Source organism: Bos taurus, chromosome 13, assembly GCF_002263795.3.
Source record: "Bos taurus isolate L1 Dominette 01449 registration number 42190680 breed Hereford chromosome 13, ARS-UCD2.0, whole genome shotgun sequence".
Classification (NCBI taxonomy): Eukaryota; Metazoa; Chordata; class Mammalia; order Artiodactyla; family Bovidae; genus Bos; species Bos taurus.
Genome location: NC_037340.1, coordinates 54,994,927 through 55,013,527, shown reverse-complemented (window position 1 = coordinate 55,013,527; position 18,601 = coordinate 54,994,927). Strand labels below are relative to the sequence as shown.

The following is an 18,601-nucleotide window of genomic DNA, read 5'->3' as shown; positions in this document are numbered from 1 at the left end:
CCCCCAAAGTCCCAGGACGGCTGCTGTCTGGCCACACTGGGGATGTGCACTACCCCAACTTTCCCCAGGTGGTTCTTACCAGCCATACCTGGGACCTATAGCTGTCCTGGAGCCCAGGGATGGTGTCAGCCCCTGGACCCACTGGAGTGAAGGGGGGATGGTCCCCAAAGGAAAAGCAGGAGCTACTGCCACCAGAAGAAGGCACTGGGCTTGGGCAATGAGAGGCCTTGGGCTTGCTCAGGAGTGTGTGTGTTTCCAGGTGACCAGAGTAGGGCTTGGGAGAGGAAGAGAAGGTGGGAGAGGGCGGGGTGTCCCCTTAGCCTTCTGGAGGGGCAGCCCCCTGCCCTGGCCTCAGTTTCCCCTGAAGCACATTTTCCACATGACCTGGGTGGTTGGGTCCAGGTTCCTCCACCTTCCTTCCTACCTCTCCCTTCTCTCTCCCACTTTCTTGGCTCCAAAAGGGCAACTTCTCCCAGCTCCTGTGCACCACACACACAACATACAGCAGGCGCCACTGTGTGCTTTGGGTTAAGATCAGCACAGTTGAGTTCATCCCCAAGGCTCACGGGAGCCCTTCCCAGATGCATCACCAGGCAGGTTTCTCCACTGTACTCGTCATCCAGGGATGCAGGTGAGTCCCAGGAGGACACAGTGGGGCGGGGACCCGCTCACACACCACACCCCCCATGGTGCCCAGAGGGACCCAGTGGGTGGGAGGATAGAATGCTGGCCCCTACTGGCTGCTGAGTGTGGGATATGAGCCGGTTGCCCAGCATCCAGGGCCCCAGCTCTCAGGGTCTACTGAGTGTAGAGCTGAGCCCACCCCTCTTCTGTGGGGAGTCCCTGAGGATACAGGCTCCAATAAATATTGGTGGAAAGGTTCCTGCACCCCCTGAGCCCAGCCACGAGTGTCGGGATGGGAGGTGGAGGCTGGGGCTAGACAGGGTGGGTCTCCCCATGGCTCAGACCTCCAGAAGCCCTGCCAGCTGATCCCAGTCTTCCCTCATCATGACCCTGATGCCCTAAAGGACTGCTGAGTAACTTGGCCTTTTGTAGAAGGATGGGAGCTGCCTGCTGGGCTCTTGGGAACTCTACCCCAGGGTGAGAAGGACCCACACCCAGCAGCTGTGCAGAGCCAGTTCCCAGGGAGCTCTCCCAGAGCCAGCACCGCGGTGGGAGGGGTGGCCAGACATACAAAGCCAGTGCCAGCCCGGAGAGGGGGGAGTCCTGGAGACCTGTTGGCCCTGAGCCCTGCTTCCCTGAGGGCCAAAGGCTGGCCCTGAGGGCAGCCAGGTCACCCGTGAGTGCCCAGGGCAGAACCCTGCCTCAGACCTTTGCCCAGTTCTTCAGCTGCCTCTGCCAGTCTCTGCACTTGTCCTCACAAATCCCCCAGGTACCCCCTATTAGGGCTGGGCTGACACAGGCGGGCCACCCAGACTGCACTCCATCCTAGGGCCTCAGGCTCACTTACTGGAGGCATCGTTGTGCTCAGAAGCAAGGCCACCCTCCTCATCTCGGCCTCCAGGCCCCAGGGCATCAATGCCGCCCATCTGGGCCCCTTTCACTTACATGCCCTTCTTTCAGCCCATGGGCTCAAACCCACCACTAGAATCAGTGGAAGTCTGTGGAATAAAGGAATGAAACAACAGCTCTGCAGACAGGCTCCCTGTCCACATGGCTGACGAGCCAGGTGCCCCCTCCTCTTGTTCCCCCCAGCCCCATCTTCCACCCCCGTGGGAACGGCCCTGCTTATGGGCCAATTGTTTGTCTCCCCGCCTCCCACCAGCCCGTGGCCGGCTCAGAGCCTGGCACACAGTAGGTGCTCAGTAAACAGCAGCTGCCAATGTGGGTGGCGCCCGCGGGGGTGGCAGCTCCTGCCTCTGGGCTCAGCTTTGTCTCTGCTCCCAGCAGTGGATCCGAGGAGAAAGGCCCCCTTGGCGGGTTTGTTTGTGGCAGGACACGACCCAATAGACTCTGTGTCTTTCTTCTCTCCTCCTCCACCCCTGCAAGAGAGCTCAGGGAGCGGCAGTTGCCAGAGATTGAAGGCAAAATTGCTTGAAAGCCTGCACTTTTATCCTCCAATTTGTAGCCATTTAGCAGGGCCGGGCTGAGGGGCAGCGCGGGCTCTGGCTGTGTGGGCAGCGCAGAGGCGCCCACTGCTGCAGAGAATGGGCTCTTTGTCCTTCTCCAGACAGCTCTGGGCTGTGAGATGACGCCCACAGACCGGGGGCCAGGCGGGTCTGCAGGGCCGCAGGGAAGGTCAGTGGCCAGCCTCACCCCAGGGCCCAGGGCTGTGAGGGCTTCCCCAGGCTCTGGCCACAGGCAGCGGGTGGCCTCTGCCGACCCTGCCTCACTTCCCCGCTCCCAGTGCTCAGCTCCTGACAGTGCCCAGGCCCAGAGCGGACCCGAGGCTTGGCCCTCCCTTGGGCCACTAAGAAGACTGTTGCCCTGCCCGGACCAGAGGGGTCTCTCTGGTGGACAGAGATCATGGAGGGGAAGGAGTACCAGCTTGATGAGAAAATGTCTAGAAGAGGAAGACTGTGGATTTTAAACATTGTGAATAGCTGTGCTCCTGCTGTAGTCGGAGCACTGTCTGGACCTCACTGCTGGATTCGGGAGCCACGGCACCCAGCCATAACGCTGGCACTGAGGCCACCGAGTGTCTCTCAGCCAGAGGAAGAGAGAACGTGGTCAGGACTATGGATGCTGTGCCAGCACAGCAGGGGGTGTCCATGAGGTCAGGGCAGGGAGGGCCCTCGTGGCTGGAAAGGAGGGAAAGCTTCCTGGAGGCAGTGGCATCTAACCCACCCATGTTTATGTCACCCCTAGGTTGAGCTGGTCTTGCCCTCTTTCCAAGTGGGCTCTGGGCAGCTGGGCCAATGTCTGACCCTCTGTGGAGCCCAATGGGCTCAGGCTCACCCAGCACCGTCTCCTTCTCCCTGTCCCCGTCCATCACACTCAGTCCCGCCTCCAGGCCGTGGCCGGGAAGCCACTCTACCAGAGATGCCTCCCTGCCTTGGGCCGTCGTCCTCTTGAGCTCGGCTCCAGCCCCCACACCCCTGAAAGCTCCCCATGGCTGAGAACAGTGCAAACCCCTGTCCTGGGACAAGCAGGCTGCTGCAGGTGGGGGCTGTGCCATCTGTTTTCAAGCCTGAAGTGAGAGAGAGTGGCGGGCGGCGCACTGCTGGGGCACCGTGTCCCATACTGGGGTTAAACCCTCGTATGACTGCCGACTTCTCTCCCCATCACAGTGCCCCCTCCCCGACTTGAAGAGACACTGAGGCCAGGGGGAGGGGCAGGCCTGCCTCTCATGCCTGCCTGGGTGCTCCTGTGTCCCCGTGGGTTCCAAGTAATGCTCGGCCACCCCCATGAAGTCCTCAGGAATCAGCACCAATAAAAAAATACACTTTACTGTGTGGACTTCAGGGTCTGCAGGGGCAGCACGGCAGGTGTGCGGGGAGCAGAGCATGCAGAGCGCCAGCCAGTGCATGGGATGTGGCAAAGCGGCCCCTCTGCTGGGCTTGGCACCTGGCCCCTGGGCTCCTCCGACTGCCCTGAGAGGACTCTCAGGGCTCGGCTGTTTCCCTCTCCCCAGCCAGGAAACTCTGGTTGAGCAGATGGAGTGGGAGGGACAGCCTTCTGGACAATTGGGTGTCTGGGGCTCCGGCCACCCTTAGAGCCTCCAGTCGGGGCCCAGTACCCGAGCTGGGGGTGGGGTGGGCAGAGAAGCTGGCTCGGCTCAGCCAGAAGCGGCACACACAAGGAAGGAGGGCGTGGGAGCCCACACCTGCCAATCCAGCCCCGAGCTCCTCAGCAGTTTTGTCTCTTTTGATTAAACATCTAAGGAACATCGAGTTCATGGACGTGTTTTCTTCTTCTCCGTCTTCCTGAAACACCCAGAATGGAGATGCAGAGACCTGCCGCGAGCAAGGTTCCTGGGGAGCACCTGGCACTTTGGGAGCAGATAAAGTTGGAGGGAGGAGGGATGAAGGACCAGGTCCGGCCACAAGCAGGGGACGGACAGCAGCAAAGCCAGCAGCCAGGGCTTGTCTGGGACAGGGCAGGTGTGCAGGCGTGTGCAGGTGTGTGCACGTGCAGGGGCCGTGCGCTGGCCCCAGAGGCCTGGAGCGCACGCCAAGCACTTGCTTTGGGAAGGACACTGAGCAGTAATTGTGAAAAGCAAGGACACGACCGGCCATCACACTGTCCGTGGGGGTGGACACAGTGGCTGGGAGCCCTGGATTGTCCCTCCTGGGCTACAGCAGGACTTGGGTGGCATCGTTCTGGCTCACGCAGCAGGGGCCCTTCCAGCCGCCTACCAGACTGCCTCCACTGCCAGCGGATGGTCTGAGAGGCTGCCATGGCATTTAGGGTGGGCCAGAGACAAGGCAGAGCACACGCCTGCAGGGCGGCCAGGTGGACGTGAAGGCCCAGCTGCCCAGGAACCCAGGGCTTCGAGGGGGTGGCAGTGGCCTCAAGCATCCTGTGCCGTGGAAGGCCAGCTCACTTCCAGCAGTGCTCCAGGGAGCTGTGGGGCTGGATCTTGAGCTTCTGGGGGCAGAGCAGCTTGGTGAAGGCCCGGCGGAAGCTATAGTGGCACAGCGGGTAGAGGACGGGGTTGACGGCCGAGTTGGCCCACAGCAGCCAGAAGGACGTCTCGTACCAGTAGTCGGGGATGCAGTGGCCATGGCAGGCGGCCCGAATGATCATCAGGAGTGTGTAGGGGGCCCAGCAGAGCCCAAAGATGCTCACGATGACGGCCAGTGACTTGGCTACCTTCTTGTCCCGAGAGAGCCGAAAGCGCTGAGTGATGCTCTGGGACACCATCTTCATGCGCTTCTCGAGGGACGCTGAGGACGCGGATGGCTTGGAGCCGCGCTTGAGTGAGCGAGGCCTCTCGGTGCCCCTTGAGGAGCTGCCGGAGCTGGAGGTGGGCGAGGCCGCGGCACCCCCACCGCTACCACCCCCGAGGGCCACCTCCCCTGCCTCAGGGCCTGGGGTCACCTCGCTGACCCCCACCCCGTACCTGTGCAGCGGCACGGCCTCCCCGCACCCTTTCTGCCAGCATCCCCAGCAGCTGGGTGCGGCAGGCGGTGGAGAGGGCTGGGCCTCCGGTGGAAGCTCGGTGGTGGCTGCCTCGCGCACTCCATCCAGCCGGACACGGGTGCGCCTCTGGATGTTCAGGTAGATGCTGAGGTTGAAGAAGGTGACACTGAGGAAAGGGGTGAAGAACTCGAGGGTGGAGGCCGTGATGAGGAAGTACCAGTTGTAGAAGAACTCGGCGTAGCAGTGGCCCTCGGGGATGGAGCTGCCGCCAGACAGGTACTCCCAACTGAGGATGGCGGGTCCATAGAGCAGGAAGGCCAGCACCCACACCAGCACCATCTTCTGCACCGCCCGCCGCGTGTCACCCTGCTGGGCCCGGTAAGAGACCTGCAGCAGGACACGCTGGGTCAGGAGGCAAGGGGACTGAGCCCAGGGCACAGTGCCGCCCAGAGCTCTGGGCAGCCTCCAGGCTTCTGTGCAGGGCTCTCCTCAGCAAAGATGCCTTCCCTTATCCTCCATGAACCCCCGGTAGGCTGAGGCCTGTGACTCTCCCATGGGCTCAGAACCGCCCCTCAGAATCCTAATATTGTGCCAGGCTGCCTGTCAGCTGTGTGCTCCCCAGGAGTCACGTCACTGTCCAGTCCTTTGAGGACCTGCCGTGTGCCCTGCTCTGTGCTCGGCATCTTTGATATCATCTCATTTGATCTTCATGGCTGCTCCACCCTGACCCCCACATTCTTGATGGCTCAGGTCAGGCAGGAAAGACCACAGGGGGAGGGGCTCCACGGGCAGAGCTGACTCCAAACCCACGCTCTCTGCACCCTGACCCGCTGCCTCCCTAGACTAGGACAGACACAGCCCCAGCAGAGGGAGCCTGGCAGAGCCGTCAGAGGAGATGGCACTAGACTGACCTCTGCTGCAGTGCTGCAGCCAGCCCTGTGCCTGCGTGACTCCGACATGGGAAGTGTGGGCAGTCCAGGGTCCCTAAGTGTGGCCTCTCACACTCAGGGCAGCTCGTGGAGCCTGTCTTTCTGAGGCACACACACACCCGTGGGGAGGTTCTACCAAGGGCCCTTGGCCCCAGATAGTCCCTTAGTTCCAGGGACTTTGGACCTGCTCCAGGGTGGAGGCTGGAGTGACCCCATCCTTCAGGTCCACACGGCCCCTTCTGCCCAAACCAGGACCAGTCCTACTGGCAGCAGACGGCTACTGAGCAGGCAGGTGGCTACAGAGTGCCTGAGGTGAGCAGACCCCAAGCCCACCCAGCAACGCCCATTCAGAAGTGGCCGTACCCCCTGCCTGGTGCGTCTCCTGGCCGCCTCTGGACACCCTGCCCCCTGAGAGCGAACATGGGCACCCATATCCCAGACTCACGGCTCGGGTGACCGACAGGAAGCGGTCATAGCTGATGAGCACGATATTGAAGACAGAGGAGGTGCAGAGCAGGTAGTCCACCACCAACCACAGCTTGCAGAGGCCCCGGCCGAAGGGCCAGCGACCGGTCAGCACATAGGGCACATACAGTGGGATGCAGAATGCCCCTGTGGGAGAGGAGGGCCATGGCTGGGCAGGGGCCTGGGGTCAGACCCCCCACAGCAGGACCTGGGGTCACATAATGGGCCCCTTTCTGGGACCAGCAATCCACCCTCCGCCTCCTTCCTAGGCATGCTCTGAGCCCTGCACCTGGCCTCCAACCCTTGCCCCACTTCCAGCCCCACTGTGTTCCTGGACTTGGGAGCAGGAAAAAGCTCCAGCGGTAGGGCCCACTGGGCACAAGGAGACCCAAAGCGTCATTCCTGGCCTTTTGCTAGTCCTCCCAGTGCCTGAAGGAAGGAAAGAGAATTTCCTTCCTCTCTGCCCCGCTGCACCCCAGCTCCTATCTTGGCCTTTGGGCAGCTCCTCCTCATCAGCTCAGAAGCCGGGAAAACATTTCTCCGGACTCAAAGGGCACTTGACTGCTGCCATGCGGGCGGCTCCCACCGCCAAACACCGCTCTGAGCAGCTGGCAGACGCTCCTCTCAGCCCCAACAGGTGTCTGGCGCTCCGGCCCCCTCCTTGCGCCCCGCCCCCCCTCCAGCCGGCAGCAGCGCACGGACACGTGAGAGCGCGCGCTTCAGAGCATCTCCCCAACCCCCTCTTCCCCGCGGCCTCCTCCCCCAACACGGCTCTAAAAATCTCCCTTCCACGTCCCCTCCCCCCAGCCTCCCCCCAGCGCCCTCCCCGCGTCCTGAGTCCGCTGCAGCCTTTGTTTGGCTACGGCGCAGGAGCCCGCGCTGCACCGTGGCCTCAGCGCCTTGCGCCTTGCTGAGCGCCCGCTCGTTCGGACCCCTTCCCCGGGGACGTCCTTCCCCAGCCCGAGTCCCGGGCCCGGGAGGCAAGGAACTTCCCCTGTGCCCACCTCCCCAAAGTCCTGGACACACCCTACCCAGGCCTGGCTTCCTAGCGGGGTGTGTCCCCGAGGAAAAGCACCCTAGGTCCACGTTCCAATCCCCGCTGACCCGACCCGGCTGGGCGCCCCTGACTCTGGAGGGGGCTGGGGGCTTTACCCACGAGGAAGTCGGAGATGGCGAGGTTGAGCAGAAAGAAGTTGTTTTGCGTGCGGAGGCTCGAATCCGCCACGAAGGCGAGCATGACCAGCGCGTTGCCCAGCACCGTGGCCACGATGAGCAGCGCCATGAGCGCCGCCAACACCGCGGTCCAGGCGGCGGAGAAGCCGCGCGCCCCGCCCGTCGCCGCCGCCGCCGCCTCGCCCGCCAGCGCCCCCGACGCGTTCAGCGGCCCGTCGGGCGGTGAGCGCTCCATGGCCCGGCCGGCTCACGGGACGCGAGGGCGCGGGGCAGGGTGCGGACCGCCGGCCGGGCGGCCAGGAGTGGCCCCGGTCCGGGAGCCTGGTCTTTGCGGGCTCTCGGCCCGGCTGGGTTCCCCGTTGGGTGCCCGGCGCATGGTCCGCGGGCGCCGAGAAGGGGGTCGGGGCGGGCCGCGCCCAGGGAGCCCGGCCCGGAATCTGAGCCGAACCGGGCCAGCGGCACGACCGTTGCAGCCCGAGCGGACCCGGGGCGGAGCTGGAGCCGGAGCCGCTGCTTGAGCGTCCGTGCGCCCGGAGTGCCGCGCGCAGCAGAGTGAGCCCCGCGCCCAGCCCGCGGCCCCCGGCGCCCCGCGCAGCACCCCCGCCATTGGCTGCCGCCCTCGCCCCGCCCCCGCCCCGCCCGGCGCCGGCAGCACCACGGACAGCGCCGCGTGCCCGCCGGGCCGCCGGAGCCCCAGCTCGAGTGCGCACGCCGGCTGGCGAAGAGCCTGGCACGGCGGGCGCCCGAGCTAGGGGCTCGCCTGCGATCAACCGCCCACGCACACAGGAGCCAATCTCTGGGCCGCTTGACCTGCCCCGTGTCCTTTGTCCCAGTGACCCCTGGCTGGCTCTCATCGGGATCTGGGGCGCCTGAGGGGGTCCGGAGTGGGAGTGAGGGGAAACTCCTGCATCCGCGCTCAGGGGAACTTGCCCCCACGGGACCCCCTCCTCGTTTCACCCTTCGAGCAAGCAAGACTCCGAGAAAGGAATCTCCCGAGGAGAAAGGATGGGAGGGGTCTCCTATAGCCGGTGCCCTGGTCAGGGGTTTGCTCCACCCCCCATATGCGTGGGACTTTGGGTCTCACTTTCCCTTGGGCAGGACCCAGGGCAGGGTCCAGGGTGACCTGCAAGGCGCAGACAGATGTGGAGTTACATAAGGGAAGATGGGGAACCAGCGAACCCAGCCGGGAAGGCAGCGTGCCCACCCTGAGCTCAGGGGGCCGTAGGCTGGGGGAAAGCGACCGTCGGCCTGGCACCCAGCCTCGGGGTCCCTCCGGTGGACAGCGCGGTGGGGAGGTCGCTGATGCGGGGACAGACGAGGTCACTGCGCTCCAGGCGCAGCTAAGGCGGCGCGCTGCGTTAGCGCCTGCGGGAGGGACTGGGGGGAGAGCGGCAGGAGGGAGCGCCCCCTCCCCCAGGCACAAGCGCTCAGATAGACAGGGTCAAGGACGAGACACACACAGCGAGACAGACAGACACGCCCGTAGGCAGACACACAGACACCCACAGACCAGGGAAACAGCCACCCAGCGTCAGGCTGGGGACCCACGAACGGCAGTTAGACACACACACATCAGACAGCAGACAGCGAGGGAACACAGCCCGAGGGAGAGGGAAGCAGCGACTCCGCTCAGTCGCCAGCGGCGCACATCCGCGGAAGCCTCAGAACAGAAAGGCGCGTCTGCGCATGGGGGTAGGGACGGGAGGCTGGGGGAGGGGCTGCAGAGGGACCCCAGATGCTGGCACACACAGGCACCCCCACACTTACATCAGCTTCCTGGTCAAGCTGGGACATATCCCTCCTCTAGCCCTGAGGTGCTTTAGAAAGTTTGGGGAGGGAGGGGTGCTGGGCTCCCTGTCCCCCTCCCCAGGGCTGACTGCAGGGAGGAGACCCCAGCCCCTCACCCCAGCCCCAGAGGATGCGTGATGATTCTATGGCATCTTGCAGCTTATGCTGGGGGAGAGCTGTTGAGACTCCAGCTCACCACCGCGCACCCAAGCCCTCTCTCAGTACCTCCCCACTACCAGCAGTCTTTCCCCTCTTACAGGCTCCCTCAGCTCCCCTTGACTGCACCCCGACTTTCATGGTGGACCAGGCTGCACCAGGAACAAGCACCAGCTGGTGGGTAGACAAGCCAAGGCAGAGAGCTCATAGAGTGGGCAGCCAGGCACTCCCACCGTTTAAGCCTTCCCGCATCACTGGTGCTGGGTGAGGACCTCACGTCCCTGTGCTCAGCCATGGGCATCCCAGGGCCGGCTCTGGCTAGTCGTGCTTTGTGGGCACACCTCCACCCCCTCCCCAGGTCTCTGGAGATGGAGTTGGATGGGGGTTTGGAGAGGGGCTCTGGCCCTCTCCTCACTGGCTGGGAGCCTGTTCCCCAGCCTCAGCTGCTGTCCTGGGTGGAGGGCTGAGTCGAGGGGTGTCTGAGCAGAGGGCAACCCCTTTACAGTCTCAGTCAAGTTCCATATGGTGTCAGTGTTCTCCAGCTTTCCCTCCTGGTCTCATACCACAGCAGCTGGAGCAGGGATGTGATGGGGGGAGGGTGGACTCAGCTCAGACCCTGGCACTGGAGACCCAGCTGTGTGCCTTGGGGGAGTTACTCAGAGTGTGGAGACCTGGAAAGGAGGCCATCAGAAGCAGGAAGGCCACAGCTGGCCCAGAGGTTTGAGATTGGCCGTGGCTGTGTGCGGTGAGCGCCCCCTATCGGCACATACACGCATGACCTCATGAGCCCCCACATTCGCCCTACAAGGCGATAGGACCAGCAGCCTGCGCAGAGCCCAGGAAGCCACCAGCCCAAGTCACACAAGAACAGAGACCCTTCTCTTGATGGCCACACTCCTGGCCCAGCCCTGAGATCAAGGCCTCTGAGGTCACCAAAGGTACCAACTCTTGGGGCCTTGACTTTGGGTGGACGGGGACCTAGAGTCCTCTGTGCTGGGTCCAACTTGGCCAAGGCAGTTTGGGATAAATGAGGCAGGTCCCCACGTGGCTGTTCACAGAGCCTCCTGCCTTGAGGTCTCTGTCCCAAGGACGGGTATTCAAACCCCAGAATGGCAAGGAACCGCCCCAAGACACCGGGAAAGGCTGGCTGAGGGTAGGAGACATAGGCCCCTCTTCTCAGCTCACCAGGATATCCTCGGAGATTATGGCCTGCAGCTTGAGTTTCTCCATTTATCAAAACAGCCAGCATTTGGGATTCAAAATGTCCAGTCCAACAAGGAAGCAATGTCCCGACCACATAAGCCCTAGATTAGAGAAATCAGACCCCCTGCAAGCCCTCGCAGAGGAGAAGCCTATCCACTGACTGGCTGATTCATTCATTCATCCACCCAACAAGGTTTTAATGAAAGTGAAAGTGTTAGTCGCTCAGTCGTGTCTGACTCTTTGTGATCCCATGGACTGTAGCCCACCAGGTTCCTTGTCCATGGAATTCTCCAAGCAAGAATACGGGAGTAGGTTGCCATTTCCTTCTCCATGAAAGTTGCTCAGTCGTATCTGACTCTTTGTGGCCCCAAGGATTATACAGTCCATGGAATTCTCCAGGCAAGAATACTGGAGTAGGTAGCTGTTCCCTTCTCCAGGGGGTCGTCCCAACCCAGGAATTGAACCCGGGTCTCCTGTGTTGCAGGCGGATTCTTTACCAGCTGAGCTACCGGGGAAGCCCAGGTTTTACTGAGCTCCTACTAAATATCAGGGAACTTCCCTGATGGCTCAGTGGTAAAGGATCCACCTGCTGATGCAGCAGATGTGGGTTTGATCCCTCAGTTGGAAGATACCCCTGGAGAAGGAAATGGCAACCCACTCCAGTATTCTTGCCTGAAAAATCCCATAGACAAAGGAACCTGGCAGGCTACAGTCCATAGGGTTGCAAAGAGTCAGACACGACTGAGCGACTAAACAACAACATAGTATCAGAGTATCAAGCATTCTAATGGAGGGAGGGAAGCGTAACACAGCAGTTAAGCGATGAGTGTGTCAGATAGCCGGGCGCTCCAGAGAGAGAAAAGACCCCAGGCAGGGGATGGAGGGTGCCAGGACAGTGGGCTGGGGGGGGGCCACTGCTGCCTCCCTGGCATTTTGAGCCCCTTGGACCCAGGGAGCAACGGTCAGGAGGAGGACTTTTGGTTCTGTTAGGGTTAATTGGCCCCAGTCGGCAGGGGGAGGTGGTGCTGCTGGTACACAGAGTGGCTGGGAGATATGCGGGATCAGGGCCCTCCTGGCACTGTGGTAACTCTCACAGGAAGGCCTCTGAGAACTGCAGAGGTTACAGCGAGGAGGTTGTGGACTGGAGAGTGGAGGCTGGAGGGGCTGAGCACCAGCTGAGGCCCGGAGACCAGCCGCGGCACAGGGCTGTCCGCCTCCCCACCACCGCACAGATGTGAGCTGCTCAGAGGCCCCTCCACAGGGATGTGGCTGAGAGGAGGGCAGGTGACACCCCCACCGAGACCAGCCTCTTCTCGGGCATCTCCCCAACGGCCGTGGTGCAGACTTCTGTGTGTGCGGTCTCTGCTCTGGGGCTCACTGTGCTAGCCGCCCCACGCTGTCCCCAGGCAGCGGCTCTGCTTCCAACTGCCCCACTGGAAGACCTTCCTCCATGGGACCGCCTGCCCTTGGCTAGAGCCCACAGAGCCCTGCCCTGCTGCGTGGTGACACAGACCGCTAATGAGAAATAATGAGGACAGTGGAGCTGCCAGCGACCCGCTGCGGGCAACTGTCCTGTTCTCCAGCCAGGGCGCATTTGCCAGGGTGCTTGTCAGCACTCTGGGGCCGAGTGCTGTGACTCCTCTTCACTTTCACTCATTCTGCAGAAGCTCATCTGAATATGGGAATGCAGATTTTTCTTTTTTTGCTCCATGTCTTCCTTTTTTTTCTCTCTCTCTCTCCTGGTGACATTCTGAGCCAGCTCTGGCTGCGTCCTGATGAGCTCAGGGCCCGGGTGTGATCAGGATGGCTCCTGAGGCCACCGCTTTGAAAGAAAAGCTGAATTTTCTGTCTTCGGGGACAAGACTGAACTGGGCCCAGGGCCCTGATGGCAGGAAGGAGGAGAGGACAGGAGAACGAGGATATAGTTGTGGTTTGGCTGCAAATGACACAAATCAACTCAAAAAAGCCTAAGGAAAAGGCATATTTATTGTTGGCCAAGGCTGAAAAGTCCAGGGACTGGGCTTCAGACAGAGCTGCATCCAGGAGCTCAAATACTGACTTCTGTTTTTCCCCTGTGTTCACCTCATTCCCAGGAGTGAGTGTTCCCCTGAGATCTCTTCCCTGCAACTCCAGGCTGCTCTCCTGTGCTCTCGTCTACTCCCCTGAAGGAAGATGGGGTGACAACAGAGCCCCAGAATTAGCCCCATTGGCTTGGCATGGATAGTATTGGTGGCCAGCTGCGGCAGCATGGTTTGCGTTTACAGCGACATAGTCAATGACACTGGAACCCCACCCCTGGCGGTCGTCCCCTGTGGGTCCCATGTGCCTCCACCACTTCCCCAGACAGCACCTTTGTTGGCAGTGCTCAGGGAGCCCATGCCTGGTCCTGGGTGAACAGCGGACCTGGACACTGAGAGCCCAGTGGGAGACCCCTGAGATGAAGTTCATGAATGGGGGTTAGTTGGGGTAGCTGGGCCAGGGAATGCAGCGATGGCTCTCCCTGGGCATCTGTGTCTTCTTGTGCCTGGTTGCTGTGAGTGCAGAATCCTGGGCAAGAGTGAGGTGAGAGGGTGAGGGGAGTGAGGCAAGGGACTGAGGGAGGAGGGGAAGCTCTCTGCACGGGACTGCAGGGCCTGGGCAGGAAGGGGCTGGGGTCCTCCCCAGCGGTGGTTGCAGGAAGGAGGCTGACAGCCCTCCCGACCCAGTCTGTGCCCAGCCCTCCTGTAGCCAGTCCTGCCAGCTCAGAGGCAAGGTCTGCCATCAATGGCCCCAGAAAACAGAGCTCTGGGGCCCTGGTGTCCATGTGGTGGGAGGGGAGATAGCTCAGGCTGGAGGGAGCACAGAAAGCCCGGGGAGCTGATCGGAGCGGGGACCGGATCCTGAGTCTAAATTTTCTCACCCACTGCCCTTTCCTCCTACAGACAGCACCCGCCCGCGGAGATGTTAGCACAAGAGCAGGGACCTCAGGAAGGCTCCCTGGAGAAGGTGTAATCTATGGGCATGTGAAAAGCTGCCAGGGGAGGTGCTGGGGGAGGCAGAGAGGTAGTGACGCTCTTTTCCGAGGACAAGGTGCTGTGCCTCTGGAAGTCCCTCTGGGACCCGGTCTGTGGCTCTGGACGTGCCCTCTCCCCAGGGTTGGCCGTCCAGTCTTTGCTGAGGGAGTGGATGAAACCAGCTGCATCTCTGCAGATTCTCTCAATGCACTAAAAATGCATAAATCAAGGAGAAAACAGGAAAGAAGAGCAAAGGGAGACCTTTCTCTGGGGTGCCTTCTCCAGAGCCCCGGGTGAGGCTGGGTGTGGGCTGATGTATGGCTTCAGGAGGCCCCCAGATCCAGCTGTGGGGGCTGGTCCCAGCCTGGGATCTTCCCCTGGAGCCCCAGGAGTGTTTGATGGGGCTGCCCGTGGCCCCGATCAGCAGCATCATGTGTCATTGGGACTGGGGGCCTGAGCCAAGCATAGGCCGTGCATCCCGCCAAGACTCTCCAGGGCCTGCAGACCAGATCCTGATCAGACTTGGACAGTAAGTGTCAAACCCCCTGGGATCACTGAGCCAAGCCAGGGTGGACAGGCTGCTCTGATGAGGGGCTGTGGCAGTGGGTGAGTATAGGCCCACGTGTGTAAGCAGTAGGGGATGCCCAGCTCTGCCCAGCCTGACCCCCAGATCCTCTCCCACACTGCAGCTGCACCCCAACCCCAAAGCTTCCTGCTGTGGTCTCAGCCCCACAGTCTTGAGTGTGAGGCAAGGGCTGGGGGTGGGCGCTGAGCCACAGCTTTGTCTGGACGTCTGGCTGGCTGCCATCTGCCTGCCCCCGGAGGCCCTGCCCCGGCAGAGGATGTCCCTGTGCTGCACCCTGTGCCCAGCAGCACCACTGTCACAGGCGGCCAGAGCCCAAAGGCATCATCCTGACTGACCTTACTCTGGCTTGCTTGCCCTGCTGGGTTCCTGCCCCAGTCTGGGCCTCTCCTGGGGTGACCAGATGGGGTGGCCCTGGTGACAATGCTGATGAGATGACCTGGGCCAGGTGACCCCAGTCCATTCTGCAGCCCCATGCCTGGGGTTGAGGCTGGGCACGCTGGGCTGGGGCAGCACACCCGTTCATGGGCCAGCGAAGCACTCCCCATGGATGGTCACAGTGAGGGTAGGGTAGTTGGTCTGGGGCAGGGGGCTGGGTGGCCGCTGGGCTGGGCATTTTGGGATCACGGGGATCTGACTCCCATGCAGGCACCACCTGCCTGGCTACTGCCCTACTCTGCTCTGGGGTTGAGGCTGAGAGGCCGACGGCCCCCTCCCCAGAACCCGTCAGGGGCCCTCAGGCCCTGCCCTGGAACCACAGGCCACCTCCTTCTCTTCCTAGCATAGGCACCCCTGCCCGCCACACCGCCTTCCCCTCCCAGAAGCCCCCAGGGTTACTCTAGGTCTCCCCATCTGGCCCGACTGCTGTGTACTGGGGTGCAGAGAGCATGTGTGTATGTGTGTGCATGCGTGTGTGGGTATGTCATGCAAGAGTGGTGTGAGCCCCAGGCACACGCACAGTGCCCTGACCCTATGGGGGATGGGGGGTGTGGGAAGCCCTGGGTCTCTCTTCCTCACAAGGCAGCCTTCAGGGGATTCAGAAGACGAGGCCTACTTTGGGAGCTGCTTCCTGCAGGAGACAAGCCCAGTCCCGGAGCGGCACCTCTGTTTACTCCCTGAATCCCCGGTGCTCCGGCAGCCCTTTGGGGAACCTGTGCCTGTCAGGAAAATAACTGACCGAGCGGCTCAGTGCTGGAGGGTACAGTTAATGAAGATGTCCCCTGAGTCTTCGAGGAGGTGTATACACATGTGTCTGTATGTGTGTGTAAGTACATTTGTGTACACCTGTGTGTGTCTGTGACTATATATGTGTATGTGTCTCTGTACACATGTGTCTGGGTGCTTTTCAGTGTGATGTGTGCATGGGGGCCTGGCTGTGTGTCTATGAGTCAGTGTATGTGTCTGAGCACACACGTGCATAGGTGTGTGTCTGTGGGTGTGTTTCTGACTCCAGCGGGGGTGGGGCTCCTCCATCCCACCCTGTAGGGACAGGCCAGAGAAGTGTCCCCTTCCCTCCACAGTGATTCTGACGTGGGACCAGGTCCTGGACCAGGGTAGGGGTCATGGGGTCAAGAGATTGCTCCAGAATCAGCCCCCTCCCCTAGCCTGGGCACAAGTCTCAGTTGCTCATTGGCTACACACACACGCACACAGACACACAAACACACACTTCTGCACACACTCACCCACAGCTAGAGATTGCAACATAGAAACAAGTGGACAGCCTCTACCAGGGCTGGAGTCGGAGGTGGGGAGTGAGCTCAGCAGACACAGGGGCCGGGGGATCACAGGCTGGGGTTCCAGGATCAGCACCTTGCAGGTCTTGCCCTGGGAGCTGGGGGCCTTTGCTCAGAAGCCATTGGCTTTTCTTAGGCTCGGCTGGCCAGTGGCTGCGCTGGGAGGCTGGCCTGACTTGGGCCACGAATGGAAAGTGGCCACGTTGGGCTGTGACTCAGAACCACAAAGTCCTAGCCCCCGACCAGAGCCTTGCTCTCTGTAGGGGCACAGTGGGACCACCTGCGCCCTCCCCACAGCCCTGGGTGCTGGTTACCCCAGTGGGACCCCTGCCTACTGTCCCAGTCCCTGCCCACCTTCCCACCTCTGCCCACTCCCTCACACTCCTCCCGACTCCCTCACACCCCTGCCCCCTCTCGCACGCCCCTGGCAGACCTCAGTTTGGGTCCACCTTTTCCTGGCATTGCATAATCCTCTCACATTTTCTAAATTTGACCAGCTGATTCATGCAGAGCTGGAAATGTTCATGTAACAAGTAGCTAAGTTCACTGGAAGGCTCTTCACTGGGAAGCCCAGATGGACAGACCCAGATGGACAGAGGTCTCCCTGACACGCATGGAGAAGTGGGCGGGGAAATCTTGGCTCAATAGGGCATGCATCTGACGGTTCTTTGGTGGTGGGCCTCCTTCAGGCCTGGCTGGATCCAGGAGCACAGCGACTTGTGAGCCTGTGTCTCCCAGCCCAGCTCTCCCCTTGGTGTGGCCCCTCCAGGCTGACAGCCCATCACTCACAGCCCTGGCAGCAGATGCGGGGGGCCCTTGCCCAAGACCATGGCCTGACTACTTATCTCAAAATGAGGTATGAGGTCCCCAATTCCAGTCTCCTGCCACTGATAGGGCCAGAGGTGGGATCAGCCTGTGGGAGGTTCTGGGGCCTTTGCTAGAATACAGGGTTGGGAGCACTGGATGCTCATCACAGGGGTCCACGCCCGTGCCCTCAGGTCCTACAAGGGCCTCACCACTGGGGAAACAGGCTGCTTGGAGAGGTCTTGTGTGAGCAAGTGGCTGAGCCTGGACTTGGGGGCTGCAGGTTCCTCCCAAACCCCAGCCCACTGCTGTTGCCCAGCCCACTCCCACAACTGCCTGCTAGCCTCCAGAGCACCTGCTATGTGAGCTCAGCTAGGAGCCCAGGAGGCAGCGAGGGTTCCCGAGGCCCATGAATGGCGGAAGGTGCCAGGCTAACTCGGTCTTCAGGGGTGTCTCAGGGGGGCCCCAGTCCTGAAAGCTGAAGCTCCAGGCCGTGGGCCTCTTGGCTAGACCTCCTTCCAGTGGCTGGGGCAAGGCTGCACAATTGCCCAGCATGAGGCCTATTATCAGCCCCTTTGTCTCTTTCCCAGAACAAAGCTGGCCTGCTTGCCCAGCCAGCCCCCTTGCCTGGAGGGCACGGAGCCACCAGGCTGGCTGCCTGTAAGTCCTGTGGCCCTGGAAGTGGAAAGCTAGCACCCCATGGGCACCAATTCCTGCCCCGAATCCTCCCCAGGATGGCTACGGAAGGTGTGGGTCCCAGTGCAAGACTAAAATGCGGGTCCCTCCTTAGAAGCTAGCAGGGAACAGCACGGAGCCCCCACCACAGTAGCCACCTCTCCCCCACCTCCAGCTGCGACCCTCAGGGGCAGGCCCCCCCCCTCGCTGTGACTGCCTGGCACAGACTGCTAGCTGCCCCTTCCTCTCCCCTTCCCTGCCTTCCTCTCCAGGGACAGAATGGGGGGGCAGCACCCCTAAACTTCCAAAAGTCCCCAAATGCCCTTATGCAAGGCCTCCATCCCCACCCACCGCCAGCTGCCAGGAAGGGAGGTGGTGCGGCTGCCACCTGCCCCCTCCCCACTGGCCTTGGCTGCTCCCAGGCAGAAGAATGATTCACCCCCATTCCTGCTCCTGGGCAGGTTTACACTTTGCCCCCTCCCACCTCCACGCCTGGAGCTCCCCTGGCTGGGCCACTCCGACAAGTTAAATATAACCCAACCCAAGCTGTCTTCCTCCCGCTTCCACCTGCCCCACTGGTCCCCCGCACACAGATGCGCCTCCACCTCTCCCACTCCACGTGAGCCCCTGGGAAGGGTGGGGAGAGTAGGACCCGAGCAACCCTGCCTGCCTGCAGGTCCCTCACAGTCCCTGGGCCCATGCCTGCTCACGATGGCATCCAGCACCCAGCACAGGGCCAGCAGTGCAGGCAGTGCTCAGCAGTCAGGGCACAGCCAGGAAGAGAGAAACCAGGGCTCAGTCCAGGGACAATACTAAGGCTCCTGCCTGGCACCAGGCTGGGCATGCAGCAGGTACAAAGGCTGCGAGCTAAGAGTGCCTCTCTGCAGCTGGCACTGCCCCTTCTTCCCGGGCAGCTATTGTGAGCCCACACCACGCCAGGTATCTGCCTGCATTTCTGAGCCTGCAGAGGATATTGGGGGAGACCTGCAGGCCACAGCAGGGCTGGCCACACATGATCCTCTGGGTGTTCTCAGGGGTCTCTGTCAGGAA

The 18,601-nt window shown here is 61.8% G+C and overlaps 1 protein-coding gene across 1 annotated transcript; it reads right to left on the bottom strand.

Moving 5' to 3' along the window:
* Window positions 1-3,384: 3,384 nt before the first annotated feature.
* HRH3 (histamine receptor H3) lies at window positions 3,385-8,117 on the bottom strand. The gene is made up of 3 exons (XM_025001136.2): window positions 7,593-8,117; window positions 6,421-6,587; window positions 3,385-5,433 (listed from the first exon to the last, which is right to left on the bottom strand). The coding sequence occupies exons 1-3, from the start codon at window positions 7,846-7,848 to the stop codon at window positions 4,504-4,506; spliced, it is 1,353 nt and encodes a 450-aa protein (XP_024856904.1). The 5' UTR covers window positions 7,849-8,117; the 3' UTR covers window positions 3,385-4,503.
* Window positions 8,118-18,601: the final 10,484 nt, after the last annotated feature.